At 30.5% G+C, this 14,839-nt stretch overlaps 2 protein-coding genes across 3 annotated transcripts in view; one reads left to right on the forward strand and one right to left on the reverse strand.

Annotated features, from left to right (window-relative positions):
• Positions 1–14,839, reverse strand: part of Wdr62 (WD repeat domain 62) — a 418,865-nt gene that overhangs the window by 210,315 nt on the left and 193,711 nt on the right. The gene's annotated exons all lie outside the window — the stretch shown is intronic.
• Positions 4,880–8,046, forward strand: LOC135952554 (uncharacterized). Its single transcript, XM_065502555.1, has 7 exons — positions 4,880–5,057; positions 5,112–5,233; positions 5,291–5,383; positions 5,434–5,646; positions 6,948–7,286; positions 7,341–7,500; positions 7,571–8,046. Exons 1-7 carry the CDS (start codon positions 4,880–4,882, stop codon positions 8,044–8,046), a joined length of 1,581 nt encoding a protein of 526 aa, XP_065358627.1.

A 14,839-nucleotide genomic window follows, 5' to 3' on the forward strand; every position in this document is an offset into this window, starting at 1 on the left:
ATTTTGTCTGCTTTTGGGTCCTAAACTTTTCTTCAACATTCCCTCGAGCATCAGCAACATAAAATTTTTGACCTGGAAGTTGCGAAAAATCTGCCAGAACATACGTTTCGTCATCCATTATGCAGCAAGAATATTTTTTTATAAAACTTGACTTCAATTTCCGTGCTCTGTTTTTGGCCTCTAAATTTTTAGTAGCGTTCCTGTCAGGAACTTTTTGAGCCTTGTATGTTTTTAAACCTGCATTAGCTTTAACTTTTCGTACCAAATAGTCCGAGCACTGAGCTAACCGGGCTGCTTTCCTACCGGATGTGTTGGGAGCTCTTTTGAAAATGCGTTCTATTTTTTTGGCTTTAGAAACATCATGTGGACCATTCCTTCTACCTGAACCAGGTTTTCTATCAACTGACAAGTTCTCCCGGTACTGTTTAATAACATTGGAAACAGTTTGACGGCAGACCTTTGTATGCTTGGCCAACTTTTTGTAAGACCAAGTTGGGTTTTGTTGAAAATATTTAATAATTTCAGTACGCACTTTTTTCTGGTCACTCATTTTAATCAGATTAACAAAAAAATTAATATAATTGACATTACACATAATAACTGACATGTTTTTCAAAGGTAACTTGATCAAAAAAAAATTCAAATAATACTTGGGTTAAAAAATGTAATGAAAAACGTGTGTTAAGAATTTTTCGATCTCACTCCTTATTAACATTTTGAAGATATTTCTGGGTATATACTTATGCCGCTTGTCGCCACCATAATGATTTTAGTTATTTAAAACGACACTAATCATTGTATATATCTGATGACGTCTTATTTATAATACTTTTTTAAAAAAATCATTTGCTCCTAAAGAAATTATATTCATTTAGGGCTCAAATCTTATCGCTTCTATTTATTTTTTTTGCACTATAAAAAAACTATAATTTTGTATGAACTTCAATGATGCGTTAACAAGAAAAAAATATTCAAAATTACTTTTATTCTATCTAGCATTTTACTCAACTTGTGTTTAGAATTAAATTAATGTTTTTTTTTTGTGCGCTACTTTTTTGCCTTCTCAATTTCTTATCAGTTTCAATTTCACAGGTAGTTTTTATTGTTGGAACTGTTGCTGGCGCTGCTACAGCGGCAAACACTATGATTACGTAGTTGTTGCGCTGCTATGCGGTAATGTGAAAATTCAACAAATTTGCTGTGATGTTACTAGAAGTTGTATTTGTTTTTGATGTTTAATATGTATTTAAATAATATATTTTTAAACATTTATCTTTTCAATTAAAAATTTTATTGATAATTAATAAGGGAAAAAATAATATATTTTTTATTTATTTTATGGGAAAAATCAAAGGTCATTTTAAAAAAGTTAACAGAAAATTAACGCTACAAAACTTTTTTGTTTTAAAAATCTTAGATATAGAATTACTATCCAACAATTTGCTTAAGTTTAGTTGGATTTTTTATTTTATTTGTACGAATAATTTACATTTAACACACCCTCAGGCCTTTTATTACCATAATCACGTAGTCAACTTCAGTCTACGTAGTAATTATCTATTCCCTGTAAAATCTAATTATTTTTTATTTTTTTACCATTTAGAATTATTATCAAATTTGTTCATCTATTTATTATGTAAATTTAATTTGTTTTCATTTTACAATAATTTTATAATGTTTAATAATTCTTTCCGCTCTAAAAATAAAACCATGACAAAAAAGCCGAAAAATAATTTTGTTTTTACAACAGCGATAAAAAGCCAAAAATCAGTTACAATTGAATAAAACTTAAAATTGTAAAAAAAAATACAGCAATAAAACAGCATTTGTAAAATAATATATAATGAAAATAAATAAATACTAAAAGAATAGAGGTCAGTACCATAAACTATCTAAAAATAAATAACAACATCAACTTTTAAAGAAAAAACTAAAAAAAAAAATGGCAAACACCAAGAACTTTAAGGACGGGGAGAATCAAGATATGATGCACAGGTATTAAAGATTCTTTTAAAACTTGGTAAAGACTTGCAATTACTTAATAATTTATTTTTTAAAAACTACTATATACTGCTTACATTACTTAGAAGTAGTCTAGTAATGAATTATTTATAGGACATATACAAAGGAACTTAAATGCACACACGATTAGTTGTAAGATATCATATAAAGTGTCAGATGTGTCTAAGATTATCGTGCATACCGCGAGGCCCTAACTGCACGGTGCTCTTAACACAGGATAGAAACAATGCATCTATTTCCTCCATTGTGTGACTTGCAAGGAACACACAATTGGCAAATCTTAGTACATTGACTGCACAGATCAATGCAGCTTACTCGAGAGCTCAGGCTATCTAATCCCTGCCATCATAGCTTGCTAATCAATCAGCAAAACCCAGGACAATTATCAAAGCAGCAATGTCCGACCTGGTAAACCAGTTCCACATGTGGCTCTGACTCCACACACAATAAACCTAGAACGAGAGCCAAGCCCAACAAAAAATGTCACGAACACCACCACTCCGATACATTTCCTAATCACTGAGCCAATTGCTATCTGCTACTTTTAATGGCCCTGTTGAGTCAGCAACAGCACTTAGTAAGATACAATTGGTTGTCTGAAATTTGCCTGTAGCACAAACATCTGTCATTTAACCAACGATCTTCTACCCGCTTTGGGTTTTAACCACAGCCACAGCGTACTCACCGAAGTGGCCACACCAATGATCCAGTCAGCAGAAAGTCCTGGGGCTCACTGGATCCCCGACTCACTCGAAAAGACTATAGTCAGCTGCGAGTTTAAATTACTAAACTCTGACCAGAAATGAAGTCCGTGTCGCAGCCTCAGTGTCGCTTCATATTTACTTTTGAAGCATAACATCATGGTGTGGAACTTCACAACCATGCCCCAAAGGGGTCATATATAGAGTCAATATAACACTCATTTAGTTAAGAATATATTACACATAAGTAGTTTTGTTTATGCCAAAGGAGAGGGACCAGTTTCCGTATTCCGCCGTCTTTAATTTCACTATATATTTTTCCCAAATAACAAAACCAGCCGTTAACTGATCCGTTACAGTATCGTATCATACTAACAAACCTTTTCCATTTTTACACATATTGGCTTCTGTAAATAGTTGTTAAATGTAACTTATTATTTTCGTAATGTCAACGTACTGACTGTGGTAAATTTTAATACAAAAACGACTATTTTTTTAAAATACCCAAAGAAGTACACTAAGTACCAATAGCATTTGTCTTATTTAGTATTTAGGACCGATCCGAACATCACAAAAGTTAGTAGAAAGATTTAGTTTTAGTATATAAAACTTGTTTATGTCCAATTTAATGACAATATTAATTATTATAAGACAATTATGAATTTTCAAGTCATTTTCTGTGGGGAACCTTGTATGGGTACTAGGGACAAATGTTGGCGATTTCACCATACTTTACAGTATAATTTCAATTGAGGACTAGGAACTTACATAGACTCTCTGAGCCTTTTCTGGTAAGGCCAAAGCGGGTAAGTCACAAATTTTGTACAAGGTAGGACTAACTAATCAGGCTAGCATCCCTACTCTGATTTTACTTTAGACTTTAGACTTTAGACTTCCTATTTCATCTCCAATTGTATTTCCAAGTAGGGACGAGTAGGTTGCATCTGAACAGCTGTTTAAAGGTGTGCAGTTTTCGCTGATGGGTCTAAAACGGAATCTGACACGGGAGCCGGAGTTTTTGTAGTAGATGAGGACATCAAAGTATCATACAGACTCCCAGACGAATTCCAGGCAGATATACTAGCGATCTGGAAAGTCACGGATTTGAAAAGGGTCACAGAGGGGTCTGTAGTGGCAATTTACGTAGTCAGGCATGGAAATGAGATAGCAGATGAAGTGGCCATACATGGTTCGGATCTGGACTATATTAGTAAGGACTGGGAGGTTAAACCTCCTATATGCCACTATTATAGGTTGATCTTCGAAAGATTCCGGGACTTTACGAACCAATACTGGTGTAGTAGGATGGATTGCAGAGTGTCAAGGGCTATTTGGCTAATAGGAAAAGTCTTAGGTCTTTAGTAGGAGTGACATCACTCAATTGGAGCCATACACAGAGGGAAAAAAGACGTTGGAAAATTATACACGCTTGTTATCAAATTGAAACAAAAATGTTTATAATTTTTCATTAACATCCGTTGTCAAACTATGTACGAATAGCTGTCGAATAAACAACAAAAATGTAAACAATACAAGATGTTGTCAGATCAACAACGGAAAAATAAATAATACACGACGATATAAAATTATAAACTCAGTTCAATATATAACTGGCTGCGGCTAATTACGCAAAAATTTAAAATTATTTTCATACTATTTATTTATTATTTCATTTGAAAATGTTTGAAATTGGCAAGAATTTAAACTGATTATAAATAACATTTTTAAGAATTTTTATTTAAAGTTATTTTTCACAGGTTTTAATTTTTCCAATCCCCATGATGCTAAATCAAAAATCTTTTCAATTAACAACCGACACGAACTCATCTTTAGCCATAAAAGTACTAATTTTGCCCATTTTATGAAAATCATTTAGTTGTCATTGACTAACAAACAAAAAAAATCTCTGTAATATGTCCATTAGTTAGTATTAGTATTAAATAAAAGCTCCATAAAAATTAAATCGTTATAATTAACAAGTTTAAATGTCCGATTATAATATTTAAAAATTCAGCCGCTATTTTCCGCGGCGGCTTTGTGCTGCTATTATGAGTCGGCGGTGGCTGTTGATCGGCGTTCATATGATCGACTTCGTACTATTTATTGCAATTAAAAGTTGAGTTTTAGCGCGTGCATAAAAAAAAAAAATTCTTAAAATGGCAAATAAACAAAATTTAATTAATTATACCGAAGAATTAATAGATGTGATTGATATGCAAGATTCTTGCATTATCAATTCAGTGGAAGTGGACAGTGAAAATTTTAATGATGAAATTGATCTTCAACAATTTCTTCAAACCATAAATATGGAGTCCCTGTTCGAAACATTGAAAGGTAATATTTTAAAATTAAAATAAAAAAAATATTCAACTTTTTATTTCATTTAAGCTGCCAATGTCACATACAGGAGTTTGCCGTATATAACAAACGCGGACCTAACAGAAGCTATTCCACATTTGGGGCTACGTGCGGAATTCCGTAGCAAACTAGTTACATGGAGAAAAACTGAGGTGAGTAAAGGAGTTTAATTTTACAAATATTTATTATAATTCCAAATATTTCATCAGCTAGGAGTTGACAATGAGCCCTCAAAGGTCCAGTTATGGATTGACAACAATGATGACATGTCCCCAAGCAGTTCATTCACTAACAATAAAAATGTAAAATAAATAACTATTTATATAATAAACCTAATTAAAATTTATTGCAGGATTTGAAGACATTGATAAATTCATCACCAAAAGGTAGAGATATTCTAAAATACGCGGCTGAATCCCAAAAATTAACATGTCAGCAAAGGGAAGACATAGTTAATATCATAATAGAAGATGTCATCTATAAAAACACTGTGCTTTATCCAAATGACTTTCAAAAGCTAACCGCGGAAATTTGCTCCCTGTTTCCCTCTGAAAATAATATGAAGGTAAGAAAGAAAACATATAGTCTATAGACTAGCATAGTAGTATAGTCTATAGTCCAGTCTAGTCTATAATATAGTCTAGTCTATATTCTAGTCCTGTCTATAGTCTAGTCCAGTCTATAGTCTAGTCCAGTCTATAGTCTAGTCTATAGTCTAATATATAGTCTAGTCTATAGTCTAGTCTATAGTCTAATATATAGTCTAGTCTATAGTCTAGTCTATAGTCTAGTCTATAGTCTAGTCTAGTCTATAGTCTAGTCTATAGTCTAGTCTATAGTCTAGTCTATAGTCTAGTCTATAGTCTAGTCTATAGTCTAGTCTATAGTCTAGTCTATAGTCTAGTCTATAGTCTAGTCTATAGTCTAGTCTATAGTCTAGTCTATAGTCTAGTCTATAGTCTAGTCTATAGTCTAGTCTAGTCTATAGTCTAGTCTATAGTCTAGTCTATAGTCTAGTCTATAGTCTAGTCTAGTCTATAGTCTAGTCTAGTCTATAGTCTAGTCTATAGTCTAGTCTATAGTCTAGTCTATAGTCTAGTCTATAGTCTAGTCTATAGTCTAGTCTATAGTCTAGTCTATAGTCTAGTCTATAGTCTAGTCTATAGTCTAGTCTATAGTCTAGTCTATAGTCTAGTCTATAGTCTAGTCTATAGTCTAGTCTATAGTCTAGTCTATAGTCTAGTCTATAGTCTAGTCTATAGTCTAGTCTATAGTCTAGTCTATAGTCTAGTCTATAGTCTAGTCTATAGTCTAGTCTATAGTCTAGTCTATAGTCTAGTCTATAGTCTAGTCTATAGTCTAGTTTATAGTCTAGTCTATAGTCTAGTCTATAGTCTAGTCTATAGTCTAGTCTATAGTCTAGTCTATAGTCTAGTCTAGTCTATAGTCTAGTCTAGTCTATAGTCTAGTCTAGTCTATAGTCTAGTCTAGTCTATAGTCTAGTCTATAGTCTAGTCTATAGTCCAGTCTATAGTCTAGTCTATAGTCTAGTCTATAGTCTAGTCTATAGTCTAGTCTATAGTCTAGTCTATAGTCTAGTCTATAGTCTAGTCTATAGTCTAGTCTATAGTCTAGTCTAGACTATAGACTAGACTATAGACTAGACTATAGACTAGACTATAGACTAGACTATAGACTAGACTATAGACTAGACTATAGACTGGACTATAGACTGGACTATAGACTAGACTATAGACTAGACTATTGTTAGCTTATAGATTACAGCCTTATTTTTTTAATTTTACTTTTTTATTTACTTTTCATAATTATATAAAACAAATTTAATTGGATGTAATTTTTTTTTAGGATTTTTATTATATTCCGAGAAAAGGAAAAACCAATGCTGGTGGAAAATTGTATTCCAAGTACAGGAACAAATGTGCAAAAAAAAGGAAACTTATGGGGTCTACTCCGAGCTTCAGTCCTACAACTAGTCAATCATCTGACATAGAACACGTGGAATATGATGAATCAATATCTGTAGCTTTAAAAAACACACTTAATAGAGACAGTTCCAATTGGGAAGAAGTTTGTGACAAGTGGAAAAAAACATATCATATGCGCCAAAATGATATAAAAAACTTAACGAGTCTTGATTTTCTTAAAGCTTGGTCCAAATTATCTGATTCTCGAGCTCCGGAATTGGTAATGTACATATTTAGTTGTTATTAATATAAAATATTAATTTATTTAATTTAGATAAACATCGACTTTGATGCAATGTACCCCAAAAAAGGACATCTTCTGTTTTCGAAATGGGAATTATTTAAACAAAAAATTAAACCATTTTATGACATTCATGTGCACAATGAATATTGTAAACAATTACAATCGAAAATTACATCGTCTATAAGTACAGGTAAATGTTAAAATATTTTTTACATTTACATACGTACAAATATTAATATTTATTCTTATTTTATTTAAAGATTCAGAGGATTATATATACACTTTGCTGTTAAATGCTGTTTTACCTTCACCAGCAAGATTTAAAAACGAAATGGGAAAACGAAATAAACGAGTAACAATAGTTGACTCCCAAGAAAGTTTTGTTTTGCGATTGACGTGTATAAATGATTATGAAAGACAAATCAATACAGTAATAAACAAATATTATTCTGCTGGATTAACAATACAACCATTCATCATCGTAGAGGGTTTAACCGACGCGGACATAAAAGGTTTTTATGTATATTTTAATAGCAATTTACTAAAATTAAATTCTTTTATTGAGTGTCTGGATATTTGCTTTAAAATTTTTCATACACTTTCATTAAAATATCCGGAAGCTTGTGAACAGCCATGGCAATTTATACAAAAATTTTTTTATGATATTTATACACAATTTGATTTAAAATCTGTAAATATTACTTCTCTTATCAGTTTTTTAAATACTAATAATTGACAATTAAACGAAATATTTTACACTTGTTTCCTATGTTCAAAAAAATTTCAAAATCCTAATATTTTAATATATCATTTTAAAGTTGATCACAATTTATCTACAAAAATGTTAAAAATTAATTGCGCACAAAATGGCTGTGGCCAAACATTTACAACATTTAATACCTTTCGACGACATTTAGAAAATTTACATGCATTTAGTACTTCCACGCAATCTTTAGAAAGTTCGTGTTTTACAATACAGGAAAAAAATAATATTCCTAAAAATGAATTTTCAATTTCACATGAAGTTTTCATTACAACCGAAATCTTAAATATTGATACTCTAAAAAAAAAAGCTTTACATTTTTGTTTAAGTTTATATCAACAAAATAATATGCCTAGATGTTATGCAGTTGAACTTCAAAATATGGTTTCGACCCTTTTATCATCCATATCAGTAGCAATAGAGGGACAATTAAATAAAAATGAAATTAATGAAGATTTAAGGAGCATGCTAACATTTTGTCAAAATCCTTTTGAAGAAACTAAAACAGAACATAGAATGTTTAAAACTTTAAAAGAACTTAATTTGTATCAAGATCCAAAAGTATTTTTAATTCGGAACGAGATATCTGACGTAGTTATTAATGGTAATCCCACTTTAGGTCCAAAATCCGCCAACATTAATATAATGCCTTTAGAATTTATGTTTCAGAAAATATTTCAAATTCCAAAGCTTTTAGATTATACGTTGGAAAATACGAAAGCATTTTTAGAGGGAAATATTTTGAATAATTTTGCCAGCGGAGAGTTGTTTAAAATGAAAGTGCAACAATTGGAGGAAAGTCTTATTATTCCTTACATTATTTATTTTGACGATTTTCAAATAAACAATCCGTTAGGCAGTCACACATTTTCTATATGTGGATGTTATTTAAATTTCCCATCAATGCCCCAATATCTTTTGTCTAAATTAGAATATATTTTTCCAGTTGCCTTCATATCGTCTAAAGATTTAAAAATAAATGGAAATGAGAGAACGTTTTATCATTTGGCTGAAGAATTAAAAAAATTAGAAGAAGGAATTGAAATAGATATAGGAGGTGAAATTCGGAAGGTATATTTTATTTTAGGTTTAGTTATTGGTGATAACTTAGCGGTAAATAGTATATTGGGTTTTGTACAATCATTTAATTCTAAGAGGTATTGTCGCGTTTGTAAGAGAACAAAGACTGAAATGCAATGTGATACATCAGAATTTCCTCATTATTTAAGAAATAGATTAAATTACCAAGAAGATTTAGAACAAAATGACTTTCAAGAAACAGGAATTAAAAATTTATGTATTTTCGAAAACATTAAAAGCTTTTATGTTTCAGACAATTTTTGTTTTGACATTATGCACGATGTATTGGAAGGTGTCTGTGTTTATGATGTATGCAATGTGCTTCTTGGGTTAATAAATGATAAAGTAGTAAGTTTAGATGACATAAATAGTAGGAAATTATTATTTCAATATGGGGAAATTGAGATAGGTAATACTTCTATACCTTTGGAGTATAATAGATTAAAGAAATTCAATCTAAAAATGACTGCTAGTGAAGTTAGTTGCTTTGTTCACCTTTTGCCATTAATGATAGGGGATTTAATTCCATCGGATAACAAAGATTGGGAAGTTTTCATATCTTTGTTGCAAATATTTGATTTAATTTTTAAAACGAGCTATGAACATGAAGATATCACAAAATTGGAAGAACTAATAAAAAACCACCATTCACTTTATACAAAATTGTATGGTCCTTTAAAACCTAAGCACCATTTTCTAGTCCATTATCCAACAGCTATAAGAAGATGTGGATCACTCAAATATCTTTGGAGTATGAGATTTGAAGCTAAGCATAAAGAGGCAAAAATGTATTTTAATAATACAACATCAAGACTAAACCCTTGTTTTTCATTAGCTTTAAAGGCTGGTCTTAAATTTTCAAGTTTTTTACTGAAACATGAAGATTTTTTAGAAACTTTGTATAGTATAAATTCATCTAGTTTTATTGACTTATCCAAAGAGGACTATTTCCAAAATATTTGTACACCAAACAAAATTAATTTTAAGGTTTGTGAAGTTTGTAATGAAGTTATTTTTAAGGGAACTCGTTATAAAGAAAAATATTATTTAACTGCTAATTTGAATTGTATTGAATTGTACAAAATTAAGAGTTTTTTAATTTCAAATTCTTCAGTTTATGTATTATGTTATTCTATTAATATAAGAAACTTTGATCACCATTTTCAATCATTTGAAACAGGATCATTAAATACAAACATTTATATTAAACCAATCACAGATTTTATAAGTCTTCCATTTCATTTATATTCCTTAAATAATGCAAAAACTTATTTTAGAATGAAATATGTATAATATTTTAATAAAAAAATAATAAAATATATATCAAAATTGTTTTTATACTCGTGGGTTTCAGAATGGGGTATCTTATTGTAGTGATAACGATGTGTTATCAAATGACAACGATGCGTTGTATAAATCACAACGAAGCGTTGTCAAAATAACAACAATGCGATGTCGCAATGACAACAATATGTTGTCGCAATGACAACAATGTGTTGTCGCAATGACAACAATATGTTGTCGCAATGACAACAATGTGTTGTCGCAATGGAAACAATGCGTTGTCGCAATGATAACAATGCGTTGTCACAGTGACAACCATACGTTGTCGCAATGACAACGATACGTTGCAGTAATGCCAACGATACATTGCCGTAATGCCAACGGAGGTTATCAAAATTATAACAGGGTGTTATTTCAATTTTATACACATCCGTTTTCTAAATGTTAATAAACGTGGTAAGCTCACTTTTGACAACGGATTGTATCAATTTGGGCACTTTTTTATCACTTTTTTCCCTCTGTGTACGGACTTCCGTAGGTTGTGCGAGGATATTGAGGAACTAGAATCAGTGGAACATATTCTCCAAAAAGCCTAGGGAAAATATTCCATGATGTAATGGTGGATATAGCTAAATATGATCTTCGCAATCTATTAGGCTTTATCAGGGGAATAGGTTGGCTATTTTTAGGTAATGGGACTTTGTGAATCCCAATATATACTTTTATCCGGTCCATTTTCTTACTTTTCTTTGGACTGGGTGTTTCACTTTATTTATCTTTATGTCACATGACTTCTTTCTTTGTTCTCTCCAATTTAATATTTTCTCTTCATATCAAGTCCTCACCGGGTTATATTTTTAAAGGGTATCACAATGGATGCTATGGGTCTCCGATTGGAAGTGTACTTCTATAATACACAGCCCTTTAAATCTATCTAGAACTAATTTATGCAACATTTTATCAGGATTGCCGCATAATCAATATATTTATTACGGTATTCCGGGGGACACTTGTATCGGGGCTAGGTGAAATCATGGAACGATATTAACCATTTTCAATACCAAACAACCCTTATCAACAGATAATTTTTGCCAAAAAGCACCTTATTGAGTCAATTCGTTACAAAAGCTAAAAAATTTTCCACACAAAAATAAAGTATCTAAATTTTTCTTTTAAACTGTGTCCTCAACAGTAATGAAAATCGTGGGTCTTGACAAAGTTATGAATACAACTCAAAAAAAGGCCGACAAACCTGATTTTTGGCAAAAACTCGACTTGAACGACCTCTAAACCACTTCCGAAAAATCTGAAAAAAAAATACTCTACCCTAAAGCATTCATTGAGCACCCATGTAAATAAAACAAAATCTTTTTTTGGGACACACTAATGGACATAGCTAGATCGTCTTAGAATCTTTTGAGGATCCAGAATATTTTTGGTTCTACGACCAATATTTCGATATGTTACAAACGGAATTACAAAACCAATATATCCATAAAAGAAAATTTTATTCACATTGAAATCAGATTTAGTGTTCTAAGTAGAATTGATATTTTGGAATATTTTTATATGCAAAAGGTTGCCAAATTAAAACCGAAAAACAAATAGAATTATTCAAATATTTCAAAATCGTAAAACTAGAGTAAAATAAACGGAATAGGAAATGCGAAACTAAAACATTCCAAAAGAACAGACAGAATATAAACAGTTTTCTTTTAAAATTTATATGGGAGCTATGACTAATTATGGACCAATCGCCATAAAATTACAGTGACGGACAATACAATAGAATCACTACATATGAATTCGATTAAAGCGGTAAAACTACAAAATTTGATTTCAAAATTTAAAATTTGTTCATTATATATTAATGCTCATAACGTAAACAATAAATAGAAAAAAATATTGAATTTAACAAACTTTCGCATGTAGATCGGGAAATTGCATACCATATTTCCTGAATTTTTTGCCAAAGTTCTTCCTTGTTTTTCAATTTTTCAGGTCCGAGTTTGTCTTTTACTATTTTCCATAGGATTTAAGTCTGGTTATTGAGACGGCCATTCCATAACATGAATTTTGTTATATAAAAACCATTTTTTGGCAAGACCTGACGTGTGCTTTGGGTCATTATCTTGCTGGAAGAGCCATTTTAAGGGCATATTCCATTCTGCATGTGGCTTTATAACATTCTCCAAAATATTTGCATACAAGTGCTTATCCATATTTTCTTTAATCCAATAAATTGGACCAACGTAATACCAAGAAAAGCATCCCTATATAATAATATTTCCCCAACCATGTTTAAACGTTTTTGGTTTTTGCAATTTTTTGGACGTCTAACCCATGTCTTATCATCACTACCAATTAAACTAATGGTCGTTTCGTCCGTCCACTACACATTTTGCCACTTTTTTATATTTTCTGGCCCACACCAATCCTTATGATTGCTCCTGGTTTTAAATGAAATATTGGTAGTGATTCTATTGTAATGTCCGTCACTGTAGGTCTTCTGTATTATTGATACTTATTTGTGTTGAATTTTATTTGAATACCAACATTTATAAGAAATCTACACACGGTAAACCAAGATATTTATGAGAGCTTAAATTTTAAAAATTTGTTTTTGTTTCATAAACAAAATTTTCAAATTATGAAAGGCAAATCAACGCTTGAATTTTGGAACGTTTGTTCTGTTTTGTATATAAAACAAAAACAAATTTTTGAAATTTTTGAAATGTTGTTTTTGCTTTCCACATAAATATCACTTTGGTGACGTGATTTACAAAACTAGGGCCTAACTAACTATTTTCAGATAGGGCAATCGTGGCTAGTGCTTTGTCCTTGGGGCAATAGAGGTTTACATGGACGGACGGGCTGACGGACATCGCTTAATCGAAAGTGATACTGAGCAGATTGGTATACTTTAAGGTGGGTATTTGGACAATGTTTTTGCACTTTACACCATTTGACTAAAACATACTTGTGCTTATGAAAATTTTAAAACATATTCATGGTCTCACAAGGTCTAGGTGTATATTAAATTTAAAAAACAGCAATAACAACAAACTCTGAAATAAAATTAAACAAACTGTGTGCACAACAAATTGTTAAAAACACTATAGAAAAAAAGTTGATTAAATCACACTTTGGGCTTTTTTTTATATTTTTTATGTTTTTATTATTTGTATTTGTATATTTTTGATTTATTTTTATTTTATTTGTTACTTTTATAAATTTTTCGTATTTTTTCTTCTTCTAATTACAAAAATTATTATTTTGTAATCAAAAATAGCAATTCATTTTTAATTTTTTGCGTTGAAAGAGGAAATTTTTTTTATTAAATTTATTTGTTAACACATTTTTGTTGTTTTAATTATCATAAGGAATGATATTTATTTTTTGATTTATTAGAAATTTTTTACCAATTTTAAAAAAAAAACATTAATAAAATGTAATTATAAATTAATTTCTGTTAAAATTTTTCATATTTTCACAATTATTTTTATTTCTTTTTAACACTTTTTTTCATGACTCGTAACACTTTAAGAATTCTTTTTCGTTAATTATATTTGGTTGTTATTTTCGTGCAAATATTTTTTTTGGTTTTTCATTTTTTTTGTTTTAATTTGTTGTTTTTGCCATAATTTAATTCAAACATGCATCAACACCGTTTCTGCCGTCGTTTTGCGAATGTTTAAAACAATAAACTAAATGCCAACATTAAGAGGATGGCAAAAAATTAAGCATTCTATCAGGCTGCTGTCAAGTCAGTCAACCAACCAGCCAGCCAGCGAGCCAACCAGTCAAAGAGTCGGTTAAATTTTGAAGAGCAACAAAAAACAACAAAAGCTATTTATTATTATTATTTTCTGTACATTAGACTTAGTAGCACGATATCAGTCAGGTACTATTTATTTAGTAGCATTCGCTTGCTATTTAAAATGAGAATTATGTTTGTTTTTATGATCCACTTCAGCTCTTTCACGCTCACCCTTTACTTTTTCGGAGGTTCAGTAACAAAAAAAGAGAGTAATAATTTGTTGTTTTGTTTACAAATCGAAATGCGACGAAAATATAATCAAAATAAATAAATAATGATCAAAACAATAAAAAAAAAACACTCTATAACATCATCACTGCCGTATAGATCAGTAATAATAAACAATAATAAACTTTTACACGTTAGGTTGCATTTACACAATTTTAAAAGAAATTTTCTATGCAATTTTATTATTCTTTTAATTTATACACAACATTTTCTTTTATTTTTTTGTTTTCCTTCTTCTAACAGCAAAATGTTTATTTCGAAAAATACAGCGTATTCGCGGCGTTCTATACCATCACACATAAACAACTAAAGAAAAATCCAAATACGAAAAGTTTTCATGGACTAGAAACAGAA

Source organism: Calliphora vicina, chromosome 2 (genome assembly GCF_958450345.1).
Source record: "Calliphora vicina chromosome 2, idCalVici1.1, whole genome shotgun sequence".
Lineage (NCBI taxonomy): Eukaryota > Metazoa > Arthropoda > Insecta > Diptera > Calliphoridae > Calliphora > Calliphora vicina.

Excerpts from the sequence above, each read along its gene's own strand:
- LOC135952554 (XM_065502555.1), top strand. The coding sequence starts at position 4,880 with ATGGCAAATAAACAAAATTTAATTAATTATACCGAAGAATTAATAGAT. Across the intron at positions 5,234-5,290 it reads TTACATGGAGAAAAACTGAG|CTAGGAGTTGACAATGAGCC; the intron begins GTGAGTAAAGGA and ends ATATTTCATCAG. Across the intron at positions 7,287-7,340 it reads ATTCTCGAGCTCCGGAATTG|ATAAACATCGACTTTGATGC; the intron begins GTAATGTACATA and ends TATTTAATTTAG.